Source organism: Adiantum capillus-veneris, chromosome 28 (assembly GCF_014529385.1).
Source record: "Adiantum capillus-veneris isolate H3 chromosome 28, ASM1452938v2, whole genome shotgun sequence".
NCBI classification, from domain to species: Eukaryota; Viridiplantae; Streptophyta; class Polypodiopsida; order Polypodiales; family Pteridaceae; genus Adiantum; species Adiantum capillus-veneris.
This window is the reverse complement of record NC_140958.1, coordinates 63,237,882-63,260,117: the sequence shown is the minus strand read 5'-3', so window position 1 is coordinate 63,260,117 and position 22,236 is coordinate 63,237,882. Positions and strand designations below refer to the sequence as shown.

The 22,236-nt window shown below is 43.9% G+C and overlaps 1 protein-coding gene across 15 annotated transcripts in view; it reads left to right on the top strand.

The window, feature by feature from the left end:
• Positions 1-2,807: 2,807 nt before the first annotated feature.
• Positions 2,808-22,236, top strand: part of LOC147420563 (uncharacterized) — a 71,299-nt gene continuing 51,870 nt past the window's right edge. For 9 of the 15 annotated variants that reach the window (XR_015186986.1, XR_015186985.1, XR_015186987.1 and 6 more), the window contains exons 1-6: positions 2,848-3,004; positions 3,106-3,237; positions 3,470-3,662; positions 3,749-3,816; positions 5,076-5,141; positions 5,302-5,406. Coding sequence is in view for 11 of the 15 variants with exons in the window: in XM_086504657.1 (XP_086360783.1) it covers positions 2,993-3,004; positions 3,106-3,237; positions 3,470-3,662; positions 3,749-3,816; positions 5,076-5,141; positions 5,302-5,406 (576 nt within the window). In the remaining 4 variants the exon portion in view is untranslated. Of the gene's footprint in view, positions 3,005-3,105; positions 3,238-3,469; positions 3,663-3,748; positions 3,817-5,075; positions 5,142-5,301; positions 5,407-22,236 lie in introns of those variants that run through there. The other 6 variants (XM_086504656.1, XM_086504655.1, XM_086504654.1 and 3 more) reach the window with 6 other exon arrangements.

The window sequence follows — 22,236 nt, the reverse complement described above, 5'->3', positions numbered from 1 at the left end:
GAAGCAATTGCACCATATGTAGAGCTTTCTCTTTGCCTTGGGCATCAAATTTCCCCTTGGGACAATCTTTTTTGTCATGCTCACTTCCCAAGCAATTATATCACAACTTATTTTTTTTATCTTTTCCAAAATCCTCAGTTTTGACAGATGACTGCCAAACCCCTTGGGCTTTTTGGACCCATCAGATGAGGCTACCACAAATTTTCTCTTATTATGATTGTGAGATGCACATGCATTTGTTGTGACATGTATGTGCGTACTATGCAAATTTTTATCATCTAGATCGTCATGGATATGAGCCTGCATCGTTGCTTCCTCAAAGCATTTTGAGATCTTGTGTTTTAACGTGCTTCTTAAGCTCGGGATTTAACCCACATATGAATCTCTCATCTATTGGAAGGAATCTAAACCCTCCAACCTGAGAATAACATCTCTATGGTACAAAATGTACCCAAACAGTGTCTTATGTTGACACATAGAACACTTATCCCATGCTGTCCATTTTTTTTCCTTCTCATCCATGAACATGACACACTTTCTCCTTCTCCTTGAGCGACCTCCACCACTTATAAGCTTTACCTTCTAGTGTCATGCTAATTTGTAGTGCCTTGATTGCATCTGGAGTTTGATGCAGATCATGAATACCATCTCATTTACTTATAAAGATATTCACTGCATCCTTGTTGCGTTCTTTTTCCTCCCCCTGAAAGGTTTTCGTGTTTTTCAATAGCTCACCAAGTCTTTTTGGGTAAGAACAAACAACAAATTCGGCTTGGAGCCTTGCTCTGAAATGCTAGGGGCAAGCATAGTGCCTCAGGGACCCCCAAGCAGATCACTAAAAGGGCTCTTGGCCTATTGATGTAGAAACTGCACTACCAAATCAAACAGCTTTGTGACATTATCATTCAATCGTGCAAAATTTGTTTCCATGACAAAAATGCGTGATTGTAATGCTCTAAACTCTTGCAATTCAAGCAACTCTATGCTATCATCTATGCCTGTTGCTGTATAGGCACCCTTTGTAAGAGTAGCCAACGGCCAGACATGAGCAAATGCATCAGGTATAGGACGTTTGAAGTCAAGCTGAAGATGCATATCTATGTTTGAATCCATGGTGTAGTGTTAAACTAAGAAGAAAAAGTAATACCTGGTAAAAATAACCGCTTTGCGAGAAGGTTCGAAAGGTAAGTAGACGTTGACGACTAGCAACTGCAAAATGAGGAGATATTGGTCTTGCGAAATCAATTTCCTACGCCGAGATGATTTGTCAAATCCAAATTGATGTCAATGCTGGCTACAAAATTTTGATCCAAAATTGCTCGAACATTTAAAACTGCTGACAACATGTAGTGTGGAGTTTTGAGCGTATGATAGTTCCTCAAGGTTGATTGTAAAATTTATCTTCAAAGCATACCAAATTCGTTGCAATTGAATTGCTCAAGCAGAAGCGTGTGTGACACATGAAAATTCAAAAAAGAGGTTGGTAAAAATTTATAGAGTTGTTGAAAATATTTTATGCAAGAAATTTTTCTGAAGCGATGAGCTCAGTCAAGCTCAAGCTTCCAACATTGCTCGAAGTCCTTGACTCCCGTCGTTGCTCCAGATTACTGTGGATGAACCACCCCTTGGTCAAAATAAAAAAAACTGTTTTTGGGATTAACTGAGAAGGCTAACCAAAAAACAAAACAAAAAATTCCATAGTAGCGATGGCAGTGATGGCGGCCGCTTGCGGAGAGAGAGAGAGAGAGAGAGAGAGAGAGAGAGAGAGAGAGAGAGAGAGAGAGAGAGAGAGAGAGAGAGAGAGAGAGAGAGAGAGAGAGAGAGAGAGAGGACTCTGTAGGATACATCATTTTGGTCGGAGTCCAACTCAACTCTCTATTATATATTTGTAACCGTTTCATTTTTGTCAGTACAGGGTTATTGCAGTGTGTCTAATGGAGTTTGGGATGTGCAGGTATAATCAATCAATCTCTCTCTCTCTCTCTCTCTCTTTCCCTCTCAGCCATGTATATCAGTACTTTTAATTGTAGCAGTAAGCACTTTGTGACTTAGATAGTGGAAACCATGATAAAATATGACAAAAGAATGTGATGGGTGCAAAACTTTTTATTGGCATTCCAAGTGCCTTTTCTTTAGCCATTCAAAGGAAAGATTATACCACTTTTTGAGTGTCTATTTATACTCAGCCAATTTGATGAAAGATTGTATCACTTTTTGTGAAATGTTAATATACTTGTTTCAGCACAAAAATGTAGCATTGTGAGCTTTGTTTCTATTGTGCAACTTATATGACCACTTATGCTTGCAGTTTTTAAGGCATGCTGCATCATGGAGGACATTGGAATAGGCAAACAAATTCGTCATGAGCATGGTAATGAGAGAACACTAAAAAACAATGTTGTGCTTGGAAAACAAGGCAAAAGCTCCTCTTCAAACATGACCGCTTGTGCTTATGTCTTTAAGTCATGTGGCATCACGGAGGACATTGACCTTGGTTCACTTATGATTGCAATTTCAAGGGTCCAGGAAGATCTTGGTCATTTTAATGAATGCACAGACAGGTGACTGTACATCGCGTATGCATTGGACTTTGAGAAGCAAGTGGTGATGGATAGCAGTTTGAGCTACCGCGTGGTGAACAAGCATGATGTGGTGCCGTGCGTGCCAAAACCGGGTCTTTGCCTCGACCTACAAGCATGCAGGTTAACCCATTTACTTGTACGAGGACACACTCGACGAAGCGCCGTGGTGCTTCAAGCTGCATGCTTACTAGCTAGCCATGGACAAATTATTTCAGCCATTCTATAGCAGCCATGGACAGATAATGCCGGTCATGGCAAAGTGTTCATTAAGGAGCTACGAACGAGCGAGACCCAGGGACCTACCGGGATTTGAACTAAAATTGAAGACGGATTAAAGCTACCGTTTGCAAGCTACCATGAACTGGACAGCCAAGAAGAAGAGCTGCAGCGTTTGATGCTGAGGGGGCGACATGGACAATAAGGTATGCGCGCGCGCGCGCGCGCGTCTGTGTGTGTGTGTGTGTGTGTGAGAGAGAGAGAGAGAGAGAGAGAGAGAGAGAGTGAGACATTGTTATGGTTGAAGGCCTTGCTGTGGGCCAAGCCTGACAAGGCGGGCATACTCCTGAAGAGGGGAGGGGAAATCAAGACTTGGAAGAAGCGCCAATTTGTCATCAAGGACTCTTACCTCTTCTACTTTAAAGTCTTGGCCAGCGTGGTATGTCTTTGCTCTGTGGATATCTCTCTACTCGCACGCACACACACACACACACACACACACACACACACACACATACACACACACACACGAACGTTTCTTGATTATAAAATGATGCAACAATGAGGTTTCTGTGGATAATCTTATCATGTTCATGTGTGCAAGATGAGTCTCAAAACCAACCTGTCTTACCTACTCCTTTGATGAGTCACAATTTTTCTTTCTTTGTCAGGAGCAGTCAGAGCCCACGGGGGTTATCCCCTTGCAAGGCTGTAAAGTTGGCACAGCTTCGGCTGGACCAAACACGTCGGTTCAGCACATTTTCGTTGTAACTTTACCAGAGGAACTAGCAGGGTTAGGGATACTTAAGCGCACTAATTATGTTTTGGCTGCACAGGACTTTGAAGACATGCAGTCGTGGATTGGTGAGATTCAAAATTATCACATTGTCTGCTCTTATCAATTGAATGGTTACAAGATTAGGAAAAAGTATTGCTTGCTTGATGTTCAGATGCAATAAGGCTAGCATCACTTTCGAAACGGAAATTACAAGCGAAAGTTGATCATGCTTACATGGAGGTACTTGTTATCGTGAAAAACATGAATTATAGTGTTTTACTTTGGATTTTCAATCATCTAAGGATGACATTTGTGGTTTTATACCATTCCTGACATGAAAAGTGGATCATGTAAATGAGCCTTCGGATCATATAATTATGTGTTGGATGAGGGAGATAATTGGTGCAGCTTTTTTATAATTGATTTCTTTACAAGAGACATGATATTTGTCTGCTTAAAGGATGGCACTTTATCTATCAATATAGATGATGAAATGACTTGTATTTTGGTTCTTGCGCACATGTGGGTTGCTTTCCCCTAGCTGTGACCCCTCAAGCACTTTGGGGAAGTGGGATTACCTTTAGACTCACTTCAAGGCAAGAGAGCTTCGCTGTTGAGATCTTCTTTTGTGTACATGGACCTTTTCATAAAAGAGGTGGTAGCCCTTCCCTGTCAAATATTCACATGTCTCTCCTTACCTTGAAAGCTATCTCATATCAGGACCGATCATGTGCAGCGAGCTTTCAAGAAGGTAAGCTGCTGTAGCAACTATCACAAGCACACTTTGTAATGATGCAAAATGGATGCGATGTCAGGCCAAATTCTGTTTCAAATGCTCCACAAAGCTGGGCATGAAGGGTCAGCATGTCTAATACCATTCCACAGGTTTTCAGGAGTTGCTAGTTCTGGGTTTCCTTTTGAATGACACCATATTTTGAGATGTTGAGGATGGTGAAAGTCACTAATTTGCAAGGAACATGACAACTTAGAATGAGTGGCCTTGAGCTAGGCTGACCATTCTAAGAGGAAACAGTTCATGTAAGGCAGCCGGCCTAGGAAGGGGTCGCTTCAACTAACAACACAAGATGGAGACCTTGCCAGATCATTGCTCATTGCGGGAGGAGGTGGAAGTGAGAACCGACATGGGAATGGCCACTGGTGCGTTCAGTGCTTGAAAAATGCTAAAGATTGCAAGCAACTGTTCTCATGTGCATTCATTTCACCTCAAGAGATTGATAGACCTGACGCTCGTGAAAATTAGTTTTCATTTCTCTGAATAGCCAACAGTGATCTATGCAAACCAGCAGACCATTTCTCCATTTTGTAGCACTTGGCCTGAGGAGGTACCTTTGTAAAAAATTCCCTTCTGTGAGAATAAGTGAGCCAGCTGTGAAGAATTTATACTGCCATAATTGTTATTAAAAGTTTCTGGTCATTTTGACCTCTTCTATTTCAATGTAACGAATTTTATTTTCTCTTGTTCTGTTCATATTCTGAAGGTTCGTGATCTGGAGAAAAGGTGGGCAGTTGCCAAAGAGAGGGATGCATATAGAGAATATGGAAGGGTTAAGATTTTTTATCCTTCAAATAATTTTTTCCTGTTGGTTGCATGCTTATATTTTCTTTTGAAGTTAAATGACTTCTTTTTGTTTGATATATTCATAGAAGGTAGCAGTTTGAGCTACTTTTCAGGCTGATATTGACTAGGCAAAGTTCTTAGTGCAGGGTGCTCCACCATTGCAATCTCAAGGGGGAGAGGACCCCATCATACTTCAAGCTTTAGCAGACATGCTTATGGAGGCATATCACACGCGAGAATTACTACAAAATGTATGTTGCTTATCAGAACTGTTCCACTTTATTGAATTTAGGAGAGAAGCAAACTAGTATCTGTATGTTTTCAATTTTGGATGCATGAAACAACTGTAGGTTTTATAGGTCTTGCATCTTTTCAATCCAGCTCAAATTTTTAGAGAGAGCTTCTAGCTTCAAGGGTTCAAAATGGTTGATTGTCTTACAAATAACTTGATTGCAAAGGGTTCCAAATGACTATCGGAAGCTCTTGGGGTATGAAGTTCAAGGAGCCTAATGGGATGTATCTATGTTTGGATAAGCTCCTATGTCAGCAAAATCTAATTTTCTTGGGGCTATGTGATTAATTAGTTTGCTTAGTGAAAGGTCATAGATTATATTGAAAGTAAATCGATAGCATTTATTTCGCTTATCGGGATGACGCATCAAACATTTTTTGAATAACATGCGATAACATGCAATATTTTGCCATAAACCTAGTGTAGCAGCAGGAGAAGAGGCAAGAAGCAGGAGAAGAGGCAAGATGAGGACCTCCCTTGGAGAGGAACACTTTAACCAAATGGAGAGAAACCTTCCAATGTCGTAAGCTGGCAACAAGTCCAAGTTGAGAAGTCTCTAGAATAGGAGGAAGGAAGCTGTTTTGAAGAAGTATAAGTTGCAAAATGATATGCCCTTCCAAGACATCCACACAATATTGGACACAATAGTTGGAGGAGATGTTGGCTATGTCCACTTGTGAGGGCACATCCACCACCGGGGTCAAGACAAAATGCCCATGAGGGACCCTGCAAGTGCAAGTCAGAGAGACACACTACACTACATAGAAGAATTCCCCCTTGGAACAGTTCTGGAATGCCATGGGGTAAGTAATGATTGAGAGGATACATTGGGAAGAATGACTGTCGAAGTAGAAGTCATAGACTTAGAATAGACCTTCTTACCACAATTTGCAAGTGTAAGCAGGCATGGTGCAAGTGCAAAGGGAGAAGCTACAACCAAGACGGATAGAGAAGCCATCACCAAAGCAAGAATCATCCTTGAAGTCTTCACCAGAACAAGGTTGCTTAGGTACATCCAAACTGAAGCGGTAGGAGCCATAAGCCTAGGGAGAGGCAAGGTAGAAGCTCCACCAAAGAGAGGCAAGGCGAGGAAACCACCATGAATCAATTTGTAGAAGATCATTGAGCAAGCCTCCACAAGCCAAAGGATACTCTGGTTGACAGAAACATGTCCAATAAAGAAGTATATGATGTGGCAAGAGTAAAAACGATGGCAAGCTTAGTAAGCTCAGATGGAAAACTGTGTGAATGATACAAGACAAAGGAGAGAGAGCCCCCTAGGCCGTATATTTAGTGAGCCAAGGCAAGGTCAAGCAAATACCAGGTGGTGATATTGTTGCAGTTGCTTTCTCTATTTATATATAGGCTGTTGTTTTCCCCCAATTTTCTTGGATTAAGCTTGGACCATTGCATGGCCAGAGAAGGCGGCCATTGGGACATTGGACTAATGGTCGTCTGAGAATTGGCACTGAAGAAGTAGATTGACAGTGGGTATGGACCGTATGCTTGGCTGCTGGAAAAGGTGCAAGATGTGACGCCCCAAAATCTGGGCGCGTCGGGGAGGGACCGTTTTCCTTTGCTCTGATACCAAGTGTGACGCCCCAGAATGTGGGCGCGTCGGGGAGGGACCGTTTTCCTTTGCTCTGATACCAAGTGTGACGCCCCAGAATCTGGGCGCGTCGGGGAGGGGACGTTTTGGGCCCGGCTCGGACGGGACCGGCTCGGGTCGAGGTGTTGCTTCAAGGGGTCCTGGCGCGGACAGCACCGGCTCAGGAGGGCCCGGCTCGGACGGGACCGGCTCGGGTCAAGTTGCCTTCACGGGGGCCCGGCTCGGACGGGACCGGCTCGGGCGTGGTTGCGTTCCATGGGTCGACGGCCGTTTGCGTTTCGCGGGTCTTCGCGGGTCTTGCGTTCCGGGTCCCTAGCCCCACGTAGCCTCAGGCTCCGCCGCACTGACGGAGGGTCATAGCGTGCCCCGGGGAACCTTGCGTGGAGTCCCCACGGTGCGCGAGTGCGTGGAGTGAGGCTACAGTGTCTAGGTGGGGGGTCCCCTCCCGTGGCCGTTCTCGGGAGGCTCATACCCCTTATATGACCCATGGAACGCAACCACGCCCGAGCCGGTCCCGTCCGAGCCGGGCCCCCGTGAAGGCAACTTGACTCGAGCCGGTCCCGTCCGAGCCGGGCCCTCCTGAGCCGGTGCCGTCCGCGCCAGGACCCCTTGAAGCAACACCTCGACCCGAGCCGGTCCCGTCCGAGCCGGGCCCTCCTGAGCCGGTGCCGTCCGCGCCGGGACCCCTTGAAGAAACACCCCGACCCGAGCCGGTCCTGTCCGAGCCGGGCCCAAAACGTCCCCTCCCCGACGCGCCCAGATTGTGGGGCGTCACACAAGATAGAATGCTTGACCGGACATGAAAGTGCACTCTTGTGAGTGGACACCGACTTTAAGTCATTGTATTTGTGCCACATTGCATTTTTAGATGTGGTCACAATGTTGAAAGATGGTGAGAAGACCCGAGGGAATGCAATGGAAGTGATCCCTAAAATTTAGGGAGTTACTATTTTTGGACCTTGAAATGTGTTCGTTTCATTAGCTCCGGAATGACAAGAGGAACATTTTAAGAAGTTACTATCTTTGGACCTTGAAATGTGTTCGTTTCATTAGCTCCGGAATGACAAGAGGAACATTTTAAGAAGTTACTATCTTTGGACCTTGAAATGTGTTCGCGTAATTAGCTCCGGAATAACAAGAGGAACATTTTATTACTCTGTTGCTAAGTCAATTGAGCAACCGGTTGAGATCTTTTTTGACCGGTAGGTACAAAGCAGGAAAACCATGCATGCGGCACATTTTTGGCTACTTTCCAGCTTGAGAGTGAGAGAGGGCGTTGAAATTGAACGCTCTGCTCTTTTTGCAAGGCAGGCGGATCGTTGCAGGTACCAAAGCTATTGTGTGCTGCCCTCTCCTTGTGTGACATGCATAGGCGGTTGAGCTTGCTCCCTCCTGACTCTTACTATCTCTTATGAGCAATGGGAATGCCCCGCTAGAGGGCTGATCATTTGACTTTATGTACAACTGTGTGGGTTTTATGCTCGATTGCTGAGGCAAGAGCCTCTTGAACAGGTACCTGGGGTAGTTAGCTGCAACCCCAAAACAGGTACATGAATTCTCCCCACTGTTTTATGCTGATTTCTCGCATTTCCGGTTGTAGAATTGCGAGGAAATCAATGGGCAGGTAGTCCTATGCTTGGGAAATAGTGCGAGGATCGTGTAGAAGCCCTCACTGACAGGTACATGTTTGAAATTAGGGCAAAACAGGCTGCTGTACAGAAATTGCAGGTCTTAGGTTTTGGCCCTATTTGCACAGGTGCCAGGTGCCTAGATCTTGGGCAAGAGTCCTGACAGTCACATAGTTTGGGCAGCAGATACAGGGCAAATAATTTTTCTGACAGGTTTTGGAAAGCGTGCCAGACGGCGCGAGAAGTTGTCCTTTCAATGGAATTTTGGTCATGTGAAGTTTCGGAGTCGTTATGTTGTCGAAATTTGGCCAAAAACAGGTTATGGCTACCAATTACAAGTGTGGACACTCGACAGCTTCGTTGGATTTAGAGCTTTGGATTTGTAAAGTTTCACTCTGTTAATTGAAAAAGAAATATTGCAAGGGGCGCCAGACTTCGGGGCCAATCTGGTATTGAGCGAGGAAGTCTGTGTGTGAATGAAAAGTCCAGGTACTTAATTGATAGAATCACCGCATTATGAGTGCATAGACCGGTTTTATGGTTCCATCGACGGGATATGAACTCTTTCCTTAAAGAGTCTGACACGGACAGTTTTGGGTGAAAAGGACACACACAGTTGCCTTACAAGTGAGAAAGATTATGATAATCTTTCTTTGGATATTATAGATTTTGCTTGAGCCAGAATTGGAACTATGGCAGAAAAGGGCAAAGGCAAACTCCCTCCTGAAGAGAGTTCCTCTTCAACGCGCAGACACCGTAGAGACATGGCAGGTGCATAGGTGTCAACATCTGCCAGACAGAGCTATGCCACAGCCGAAGACTCTTAAAGAGCAGGAACAGGAAGGATCTGTTCACTGCACAGCTCGTCAAGAATCCCAGAATGAAGAAGTTTATGAAATCATGCAAAGAGGATTCATAGGCTGAATCATCTCATCATGCCACAGACAGATTGAAGGAACAAGTTCCTTCTATTGTAGAGCATGTTGAGAAGACGCCAGCAGTGGCAATACTAAATAGGCCCAGTGCAATGGCAATAGGTCCAGTGCAACAAGCTACACAGGCATAGGACCCATCAGTGAATGGTCAAGGGAGTAATGCAGAATTGCTTATGCCGACCATTTCTACCCAGATTACTGCCCAACCTGGATACTTTGGTGGTGGGCCAATTTTTCAGGCCATGGCAAGGCAGCCCACTAGTTTTCAGGATTCGTGCCAAGAGGGTCACCGGGAATGTTGCCTACTAAGGCAGTGAACCGTCTTAATGCCAACATCGGTGTACAACCAGGACATCAGACCTTCTACAATCCAGTTCTGATGCCTGCACCACCTGTTAGCATGGCTGAAATTCCTCAGCCCAGTGAGCATTTGGCAGCAAAGACTGGTGAGGTCAGTGCAGAGAAGAAGATTCCTGGTGAGGTCATTGTTCCTCTAGTCAAGTACCAAGATTAGTGGTGAGAATCTACTCCAAGTCGAGAATCTACCACGACACCAAAAATATTCACTTCAAACAGTTCACAGTTCACACAATTGATTCGACACTGGCCCGGCGGAGTTCCGTGCCTGGCCCCAAAGACTGGCGCCCCTTTCTGTATTTCCTTTTGTATTAATGTGTGTTCAAAGTACAAGAGTGCGGGCAGGCGCTCACACTCAGACTCTACGTCCAGATGCTCTGAGTTATGAGGCCTACCCGCTTATTTAAAGGTTTTACAAAGGGATGCTAAAAGTAGAGCCCAAAAGCTGAAAATCAAAAGCCCAAATAAAGCAAAGGCTCTTTCTCTCTCTTGCTTGTAAAATAAAGCAAGTTCCAAAAGCTGTCCATAAATAGCTTTTAAAATAAAGCAGAAGAGCTCTCTCTCTCTCTCTCTCTCTCTCTTGCTTAATGTAAAATAAAGCAATCCCAAAAAAAAAGCTCCAGCGAGAGCTTTCAATCAGAAACTGCGTAGCCAAAATTAGCGCCCAGCTTTGCGTAAAACACGGGGGTCCGTACAGCTGCCACGTGGCACATCCTCCACAATTTCCGGAAGCGTCTGTACGACAGCCAGCCACGTCAGCGTTCGACTGCAATTCCCAGGGCTTGTCCATGTAGGGCAGAGAGTGTGTGTGATGGGCAGCCACGTCACCGTTTGTGACATACCCCCTCTTGAAAGCATTGTAATCGCCCTCGATTATGCCTGCAAAACAGACAGAAGCCATAAATTGCCTTAGCAGACACCGATTGTTAGTACCGACGCTCTAGGAACACACATCTAGCACATGTACCAATCGACAGTCACATCACTCGACATCACAGGACATTACTCGACATCACATGACCAATCACATTCAACATTCATTCGGATCTTAGAGCATGATTTATCGGCAATGCAATTAGCAATCGCATCTAGATCCACTCAGGACCTCATACATGCCCGATTGACTAACCCCTATTGCAACCATGTCTATTCGAGATCATTCAGACCAAAATGCTGCAGTCATTTCGTCTGTCAGTTCCTGCACTTAAAAAAAAGTCGAACAAATCAGTTTCATATTCGGGAATTCCATTTCTTAAAGTCTTACAGCAGAATACTGTCAGGTGTCAGTATCCCTGAAGCTCAAAGAGACATCAATGACTCCAGTACTCTAAAATCGAGGCATCTGTTGGACAAAGGAGCAAAGTAACTCCCCTCTTGTGCAAACCCACTACACCAGATCTCCGGCCAAGGTGAATTCTGGGTTCCATTTGGAGTAGACTATGCTAAACCAAAAGCTTCAATGTAAAGTTTCACCATTTGAGGAGTATTTGCTAGGTCCTCCTCCTCCATCCACTTCACATCCAATGCAGAATAGTTCTTGAATTTAACCAAGAACCGCCTTTTGACTTTACCCTTATTCTTTCTGTCCTTATGTGCCAATATCTGTTCAGGAACAAGGATCTCCTTGTTTTCTTCCACTTCGGGTTGCTCATCGAGCTCCCCATCTTCAGGCACATCACCTTTAAAAGGTTTGAAGAGACTCGCATGAAATGCATTGTGAATCCTCCAAGTGTCGGGCAGTTTCAATCGGAAGGAGACATCATTGATCTTTTTGGAGATCTGGAAAGATCCATAGTATCTCATACTAAGCTTTGGAAAAAGCCTCTCCTTTTCCTTCTTCTTTCTCAAGCTTGCCTTCTCGAAACGTAAGAGCACCCAATCATCCTCCTTCAATTTCAAATCGCGACGATCGCGATTTGCTGCATTTTTCTGTCTTTCCTGAGATTTCTGCAAAGCCTCGCGAACCTTGGCAAAAGTCGTGTCTAAGTCGCGTGTGTACTCATCAGCTTTAAAAATCTTATCTTTCGTGCTTAGGAAGGGTGGAACCTTCACAGCACCTTCAATAATCTCAAATGGCGACTTCCCCGTCGAAGAGTGTATCGTGTTGTTGTAGGCAAATTCCACCAAAGGTAGATACTTTTCCCATTGAGTTTTCTGATCCGAGATATAAGACTTCAATAAATCTAAAACCACTGAATTGGCAATCTCAGATTGCTCGTCAGTCTGCGGGTGGAAAGATGACGAGAACTGCAACCGCGTGCCAATGTTCTCCCAAATTGCCTTCCAAAACAAACTCGTAAATCTTGTCGGAGACAATTGTCTGGGGCATGCCATGTAATCTGAAAATCTGGGCCACAAACAGTCTCGCTAAGTGATCCGGCTTGACTGTTTTCTTCACTGGAATGAAATGAGCCTGCTTGCTAAATCTGTCAATAACTGTCCAGATACCATCGGGAGATCAAAAATGAAATCCATTGCAATACTTTCCCATGGGCCGGTGGGTATGGGCAAAGGCTGTAACAATCCCTGTGCTTTATGCCTGTCAAACTTGACCTTCTAGCCAAGCAACTGCGCACAAACTCGTCCACATCCTTCGGCCAAAAGAAGTATCTCTCTACCCCTTTCAAGGTGGTAGCAATGCCGCGGTTACCCGTAAAAGGTGGACACTGGCATTCGATCATAACCTTTTCCCTCAACGGCTGTGTAACGCACAACATCTTTTTTCTCATCAAGTAGCCATCCCGAATGGAATATCCCGCTATTGTCTCCCCATCCCGTATCCGTGTGAAAACGTCTGCAAAATCCGTATGTGGCATACTGGTCGACCATATCCTCGAAGCTCCCATGATGTATCGCGGAAATAGCAAGAACCAATGGCTTCCGAGACAAAGCATCTGCCACCAAATTCTTTAGTCCCTGAACATGGACAATCTGGAAGTGAAACTGTGACAAGATGTTCGCCCACCATATCTGCTTTTCTGATTGCTGCTTTTGTGACAAGAAGTAGCGTAACTTTGATGGTCTGTGAAGACAGTAAATCCGCTACGAGTAGGTAGTGCCGCCACTGAGTAAGAGCATGGATAACCGCCAAAAGCTCTTTCTCATAAATCTATGCTGTCAATTCCGGCCTTGAGAACAATCGGCTCTCGTAAGCAATGACATGGCCTTCTTGCATTAAGACCGCACCCAAACTACGACCACAAGCATCACAATATACTTCAAATGACTTTTGCAAGTCCAACAAAGTCAAAACTGGTCCCGTAGTCAATTTCTCTTTCAATGTCTGAAAGGCAGTCACCTCTGTGGGTCCCCACGAGTAAGGGACTCTTTTCTGTGTCAAGATATGCAAAGGGGAGGCAACCTCTGCAAACTTTCTAACAAACCGCGTGTAGTACGAGCACAATCCCAAGAAGCTTTTAACTTCATGGACATTCTTCAAATCGGGCCAATCGTGGATAGTCTCTATCTTGGCCGGATCCATTTGCTCTCCTACTGCTGAGTCAATGTGTCCCAAAAAGTGTATCTCTGATAGGAAAAATTTACTTTTCTTCGCATTGATGACTAACTTGTGATCTCGTAATGTTTGAAAGACTTGAAGTAGATGATCTCTATGTTCTGCCTCATCTTTGGAGAAAACAATGATGGCGTGAAAGAAAGTGCCAACGAATAGCGTGTACTCTCTAAAAATCTTGTCCATCATCCGGTTAAATGTCGCAGGAGCATTGGTTAAGCCAAAAGGCATCACCAAAAACTCAAATAACCCAAAAGTCGTCCGAAAGGCTGTCTTGTAGACGTCTCCCGGCGCGATTCGGATGTGATGATATCCACTCTTCAAATCAATCTTGCTAAAACACGAGGATCCCTGTAATCTGTCGAGTATATCATCTATTCTAGGAATCGGAAATCTGTTCTTGACGGTGATTTTGTTGAGAGCTCTATAATCGATGCACATTCTCCAAGATCCGTCTTTCTTCAAAACCAACAACACTGGAGAGCAATACGCTGAAGTACTAGGCTGGACAAGACCCTTTTCCAAGAGGTCTTTCACTTGGTTCATAATCTCTTCGTTCTGGGCTCGGCTCACACGGTAAGGTGACCGGTTCGGTGGTGTGCTTCCAGGTATCAGATCAATGGTATGATCTTCGGGACAAGCGGGTGGTAACTCGCCTGGCAGGCCCTCTAAGAAGCAATCGGCATGAGCGTGGAGAAAATCATGGCGGTCTTTATCAAGTTCAGACATATTTGTTCTATCCTCATCACTCAACTCTTTCAAAAAGATCGAGTAAACAAACAGACCGGATTTCATTAATTTAGAAATGGCCGAAGCTGATACAATAGGGATAGACTCGCCCTTAAGTTTTATATCAAGTACAATGGTTTTGCCCTTCTCTGTGATCAATGTCGCTTTCCTCGCCCGATAGTCGACCACGGCGTTGTTCTTGTGATACCAGGAAATTCCTAAGAGAATATCACAACCTTCCAAAGGTGTTATGTAAAAGTCCTCATGCCCCAAATACCAAAGTTTGCCAATGACAGGTGTAATGGTTATGTCCCTGCCGAGTGCCGCTAGAACTGCCTCTGCTAGTGGTCCCATCCGATTGGGAGTGATCTCGAGCCGCGCTGCCAATTCAGGTTAAATGAAGTTGGCCTTGGCTCCTCCATCGAAGAAGATCAGGGCTTCTTGGTCTTTCACTTTGCCCCAAGCTCGGCAAAGTTCTGTACTCTCGTCTATCGTGCTGGGATCGGTACCCACGCAATCTGGAACCAGTCCTGTTTTCATCTTGCCTTTTCTTGCACGGTCCTCAGCTGCTCTCGAACTCTTAGGCCTCTCGTCGTCCTTGTCGTTCTGTTCTTTCTGTACCTTTTTAGGGCACTTCGCGGAGATATGTCCAGTTTCCCCGCATCCAAAGCACTTCCCTTCCTTGATGTAGCGAGCTCTCTCCTGAGGAGCGAGTTTGGGTCGTGCATCTTTCTTTTCTGGGTTGCTCTTCCTCTTTCTGCTTTCATTTGTCGAAGTCTGTTCGGCTCTTTGTGTCATGATCTCATCGGTGGGGTAGGTCAAACTGCCTGAGTGAATGGCAAAACCCCGTTTCTAATGACTCATCAACTCCTGAATGGAAGCTGACTTTTGTTTCCAAGCAGTGATCTCGAATCTCTGTAGGAAGACCCAAGGTAAATTGCTCAATTTGTTCCTTGAACGAGATCTTCTTAAATGAAGAGGCGAGTAGAAAAGAGCTCAAGAATCTCCGCAATAAGCGTCCACTGTATCCTTCTTGGTCATCCCAAGATTGTTCCAAGTAGTTTGTATATCGCGTTCATACTCTCGAGTTAGCCAAGAAGAAATAAAAAGCCGTTCTGCGCGTCAAAAAGCTGAGCAATTCGTGCATCAACCACCTCTTCTAATTCTTGCTCTGTATACTTCCTAGGAGTAGGGGGTTTCTTGAGAGCGGGTTTGCGGGGTGGTTTTGTGGTCTTCTGCCACTGCGTGTGCACCTCATCGAAAGAAGTTTGGCTCATATATTTTGCCAATTTCGGGTCCTTCGCAAAATTGAGCATCATCTTTGTTGCATCGCCGATCAATTGTCGACGCTCCATCTCTTGACGCTCCGCCTGAGTAGGCCGAGGCGGGCCATACTCCTCGCGTGACTCTCCGTTGTGATCCCTTCCCGCATCTCCGGATGCAGAGGGAGTCGATTGATCTTTGCCTGAAGCCATAGGTGTCGCGTAAAAAGGATCAGATTTCCCCTAGGAGAGAAATCGGCCGCGCTCTGATACCACTGTAACAAACTTGGACACTCCCAAGTTGAGAATCTACCATGACACCACAAATATTCACTTCAAATAGTTCACAGTTCACAATTGATTCGAGACTGGCCCGGCGGAGTTCCGTGCCCAGAGATATTGCCCCCAAAGATTGGCGCCCCTTTCGGTATTTCTTTTTGTATTAATCTATGTTCAAAGTACAAGAGTGCGAACAGGCGCTCACACTCAGACTCTGCGTCCATATGCTCTGAGTTACGAGGCCTACCCGCTTATTTAAAGGTTTTACAAAGGGATGCTAAAAGCAGAGCCGAAAAGCTGAAAATCAAAAGCCCAAATAAAGCAAAGGCTCTTTCTCTCTCTTGCTTGTAAAATAAAGCAAGTTCCAAAAGCTGTCGATAAATAGCTTTTAAAATAAAGCAAAAGAGCTCTCTCTCTCTCTCTCTCTCTCTCTCTCTCTTTCTCTCTCTCTCTCTCTCTCTCTCTCTCTCTCTCTCTCTCTCTCTCTCTCTCTCTCTCTCTCGCTTAATGTAAAATAAAGCAATCCCAAAAAAAAAAGCTTCAGCGTTAGCTTTTAGCTAGAAACTGCGTAGCCAAAATCAGCGCCCAGCTTTCCGTAAAATGCAGGGGTCCGTACAGCTGCCATGTGGCACATCCTTCGCAATTTCCGGAAGCGTTCGTACGGCAGCCAACCACGTCAGCGTTCGGCTGCAATTCCCGGGGCTTGTCCATGCAAGGTAGAGAGTGCGCGTGATGGGCAGCCACGTCACCGTTTGTGACACCACCCAACTTAGTCATCATTCACACCTTCAAGTCCAACTCTGACCTACCCAGAAAGGTAGACCTCCCTGGATGTCTAGGCGCTACAGAGTCTCTTCTTGGTTTTCCTACACTATTGCCAACAAGACAAAGCCGGCAGAAGGTCTTTGTCCTGATGTTGATTATACTATCCCCCCAAAAACTAACAATCACTCCAATACTATGTTGGCTCCTACACTACCAATCGCCTTTCCTACTCCTGAGACCGTCCCCACTAGTGAGACACCGATGCTATGTGGTTTCCATACACTAATGCCAACAATTCAGAGCCGGTAGAAGGTCTTTGTCTTGTCCCCCCCAAAAACTAACGCCACTCGTATACTATGCTGGCTCCTACACTATCAATTGCCTTTCTTATTCCAGAGACCCTCCCCACTAGAGACATTGATGCTCCCTCCCACATCTCCGTGCAGCAAGAGTGACACTCACCTCTCTGAGCAACAATGAGCTAGGTGAGCCCATTACGAACCATCACACAATAAAGAAGTCACAGTTCCCCTGTGCTACTCGCTTGCCTAACTGCACACGTCTCTGCAAAAGCATCCTACTCTTGAAGATGTTTTGTTTGAAGAGCTCCTTGAAGGCTCGTTAAGACAAAAGTTTGGGATTTGCGGATCACGAAAGAAGTCACCATTTTCCCAGTATTCCCCTATGCTACTTGTAGCCTCTGCCCCATTGACACCATTTTTGCAAAATTGTCCCATTCTTTACACCTTCTGTTTTATGAGCTCCTTGAAGGCTCATTACAACACCAACTAACGACACAAAGCCCCCCAAAGCTACATCCGTGAAGTTCCACCATTGAATCCTAACCCATGAAAAAATTCAACCTAGGCATTGAAGAGGACCCAAAACCAATTCTTTTGTGGTAGCATGGCCCTGTGAATAGATTAGATAACTTAATTCATGCAATTATACAAAGATGTATTTGCATGGTCTTACTAGGATTTGGAAGGTATCCAAGTTGAATTGGGATTCCATATACCCTTAGGACGAGAAAAACATGGAAGCTGCAATGCATTGTGCTCATAGAGCATTCCGAGTGGCTCTCACCCGTGGTCATTGCCTCAAAGAAGGAGGTATGTGTATGCACTCATGAGAGCCGCATTGAGTTTCCTAACTCCCTTTAACAAGTCTATGCTATAAGACGTAGCAAGGGATGCCTTGTGTGGCTTCATGGTGTTAAAGTTATGCATCTCAAGTGAATGCCCAGGCTCCAATGTGATCCTATTTCTTTATTCAGTCGTTCAGGTATTTATTTACTTATTTAACATGACTCGGGGTCAGGCAATTCATGTGAAGGGCATTTAAGTCCCCTTGGAGAGTATATAAGAAGCTCTCTACCCCCATTGTAATAATCAATCTAATTCATTGCTGGTTGATTGGTTTGAGCGAACTCTCTCTCTCTCTCTCTCTCTCTCTCTCTCTCTCTCTCTCTCTCTCTCTCTCTCTCTACGCTTCTGCATAGTCGATTTCGACATGATATCAGAGAATGCACAAAGGAGGAGAGAAAAGAGGGTCCGTTGGCATCGTTTTCCTACACAGTGTTTTAATAATGCAGGTGACTCATCAATGAAAAATTAATGCTATCGTAAGTTTTTTAAAGTGTTGGCCAACGTTCAATAAAAGGCTACATTCTTGCTAGGTGGAGTTGATCTCGAAGCTCAACAAGTGAAGTTTTGCTAGCGATCTCTTGACTCGAGTGTGCAATGGCTTGAACGCACGTGACCAACTTAATGGAGACGACTATGCTAATTGGAAATTGATCATGCATTTGTGATTCCTACGCAAAGGCTTGTAGGCTTGTGGGACATCGATGATGATGCGGAGACTAGACCTCTGAGGTCCGGCAACAACAGGTAGACTTGACTTCAGGATGACGAGTTTATTCAATCTGGCAACAACAGCTGGACTTACTGTCTTGTCCTATTGTGTTGGAGATTTTCATGCAAGTTGGTTATTTTCAGCCTCTTCTTTGTAGGTTTGTAGTAGTATTCATTTCTAGTATTTAGCTTACTTTAGGTTTTACTCCTTTAGAAGTTGTTGTGTGGAGTCTCATTTCTAGGATTAAGTCTTTGAGATGTCTTATCCTTTTTGGTTTAAAGTTGAGTACTTGTTTCAAGTTTTAGCCAAGTAAGTTGCTTCAACTTATTTTGTGTATGCCTTTTCTAAATTTAAAAAAAAGTAAATAATGGTTTGTTTTATCTAGTTTTGTTTAATAGCAAATAGAGTCCCCCCCTTCCTTGTGTCTCTTGCTTTTGTAGTTTTATGAGTGTTTTATCCCCTCTTATAATTCATGAGTTCAGACTATTCTGAACTTATGAAGGTATATTTTTCAGTCAAGAGCAAACTTGCAAATCTTTTTGATTTTTGTCTGAGTGGTGACCAATTGTTGAGCTTCATGGAGATATATTTGGAGGGTGTGCATACCCCAATAGCTACAAATCGTATATTTATGTGTCAATGTGATTTTATGTGTATATTACTTTTCTTTCTCGTTTTAAATAAAGTGTTTTAAATAAATAATGGGTCTGTTTGTAATATTAGTTTTATTAGGATCGATTGTGTAGAGTTGATTTTGGTTTGTTTATTTGTTATGTGAGTGATGTTTGTTTTTTATTTTTAATTTGTCTTTATTTATTTATTTATTGTTTTTTGTTTTTGTTTTTGTGTTTGTTTGTTTGTTTTTTTTTTTTCGAGGTTGGTTGTGACAAAGCTATAAAATATAACTTTGTAGAATGCATGTTTTAACATAATTGTTTCTCTTAAAAAATAACATCTTAATTTGGGTCCTTTGGATCAAGGGTCTCTTGTGCGGTTTCATGAAATATCTCTTGTGAGAGGAGAGGTTAAGTAGTGATTGTAACAAGGGATCACGTGTACTCGATTGCACGCTATTGTCGATGATCTTGAGTGTAGCAAGCAGCCTTATTTAAGGACCTCATTGCTTGGCAGCAACTGTGCTATACAAATGAGGGGTGTGGTTAGCACCAATCTAGCCTTAGGATCTTTAGCCTTAAGGTGGGCGTTGATCTGAAACATTGACCTTACTATCAAAATAAAAAACACTTTTACTTCTTCCTCAGCTTGAGCAAGCAATGTTGATGACTCTTAGGTATGTCTATTAAACTATTTGACCCTTCTTTCTTTTCAGTAGCTAGAAGTAGTCATAATTTGTATCAAAAAGTTTTTAGCTAAGTCTAATTTGAAGGATTTACATGTTTTTGGTGATGGTCCTATTCGTTGGGCTTCTTTCAAGAATGTCTTAGTTAGTACTCATTACACAAGCTCTTCCATAAAAGCTCTCAATTGTTTGAGGCGTTGAAGGAAAAAACATCTTATGGTAGATCGTCCTTTAAGTTTGGTTCATACCTCTCAAGTGATTTATGCAATTTATAGTATTTATGATAGTTCTATGATGTATGTTGGCCAAACCTTTCGAACAACTTTTGTCCGTTTTCAGGAACACGTGAGAGAAACCAGAAAAGCAAAGTAAAAACACCTTACGTGAAAGTGTTAAACCCTTGTATGCGGCAATAGCAAAACATGGCTTTGAGTCTTTCAATTGTTTTCCTATTGAGCACATAGAGGGTAATTTTAGAAACTCCAAAGAGTTTAAAAATTAGTGTGGCCTTGAGAGTTGTTTTGGACGAGAACTTTGGATACCTTTTTCCTTAAAGGTTTCAACTTGGAAGGTAAGAGTATTCTTTACGTAAAAATAAGACAATTTACCACAAGAAATCTATGCTTTGGCAAATGCATCCCAAACCCGAGTTAGTTCTTCCTTCAAGTCAGTTTAAAAGAGCTTGGATTCCTAAAGGTTAATGTTCAGATCCACCTTCTATTCCTTGAATCAATCCAGTTGTCTCGCACAACACTATTTCTTATGGAGAACAAGGTCTCCCTAAGGCTTCAATCTCTAGAATTGAGAGTGATGGCCCTTCTAACCATAGATTTTTGCATATAGGGATTACAAACGGAGATTGATTTACCTATCTAGAGTCTTCTCTAGCACGACTCACTTGGGTCTCGAGACCACCCAAGCCTGTACACGAGCCATGCCCTGCTTCGACCTCGTTCCATATCTTGCCAAAATAGTTATCGGAACGACATAGCCTTTGGAGAGAGAGATAGAAATCCATCGAGATTTGAGCCATAGACAAGGCATTAACTTCAGGAATCTTGCTGAGTGCATCGACAACTCAATTGCTGGATACTTTTCTGTAACTGTTCTCAAAGTCAAATTCTTGCATAAGCTCGGCCTTTCTTGCCTTCCGGCCTCTGAGATCACCCTGATCATAGATATAGCGCAAGGAGTGATGATTTGTCCATGCAACAAATGTAGAGCCATACAAGTAGTACTGCCATTTCCTCAAGGCGTGGACTACAGCGTAAAGCTCTTCCTCATACGGTGGATAACCCATCTCTGCATCAGAAAGTTTCTTACTTTCAAACGCAACAGGACATCCATCGTGGTATAACGCCACACCAATAACATAATCACTAGCATCCATTTCAACCACAAACGGTTTGCTAGGATCCACAATGTGCAATATTGGTGCGGTAGTCACCAAGTGCTTTAATGTCCGAAAGCTCTCGTCGAGACTCTCATTCCAGAAAAGAGGGGGATTACCTTTAGGGTGAGGACCCAAAATCTTTGGTCCTTTCACCCCTCCTTTCAGAAGTTGCATAAGCGGAGCAGCAACTTTGGAGTAATCCTTGATAAATTTGTGAAAGAGTCCTGTAAAGCCTAAAAAGAACTTTACTTGGCGCACATTCTTCAAAATGGGCATTTTATCCAATTTGTCAGGGTCGACGCGAATTCCACCGCGAGTAATAATATGACCCAAATATAGTAGAAGAATTCACACTTAGAAGCCTTAACTTAAAGCTCTTCAGTTCTCAGTACCTTGAGAACTGGGTGTATATGCGCCAAATGCTCAAACAAACTTTTGGCTGTAGATCAAGATGTCATTGAGAAATACAACAACGAAGTTGCCTAGAAATGGCCTCAGCAGATCATTCATCATTTGCTGAAATGTAGCTGGAGCGTTGGTCAAACCAAAAGGCAAGACCAAAAATTCGTACTGACCATAACGCATATGGAAACCTGTTTTAAGAACATCTTCTAGTTTGATCCGTATCTGATGATAGCCTGATTGCAGGTCTATCTTTGTAAAGTACAACTCCCCATGCAGCCGATCTATCAGGTCCATATGTGGGAGCGGATACTTATTCTTGACAGTGAGCTTATTCGAGCCTTTGTAATCCACGCAAAAGCGCATAGTGTTATCCTTCTGTCGGGAAAGCAACACAGGCGCTCCCCACGGGGATTTACTTGGTTGAACAAAACCCCCTGTCAAGATAACCTTTCAGCTGCCGCTGAATCTTGTTCTCCTGGGTTTTACTAAACAGATAGGGTTTCTTTCAGAAGGACTGATTACCAGCCACCAACCCAATGGCACGATCTACTCCTCTCGAAGGCGGCAAGCCAAGAGGTAGATCATCAAGAAAAACATCTTTGAAATCGGTCATGATTTCTCAGATAAGGTTGGTGTAACAATCTTGGGCACCCCAAGTCTAGAATTTGTCGCCACACGAGAGAGATTCACTTAAAACACTTCACAGCAGATCACAATTGAGTCGACACGGCTCGACGTAGTTCCGTGCCAAGAAAGATT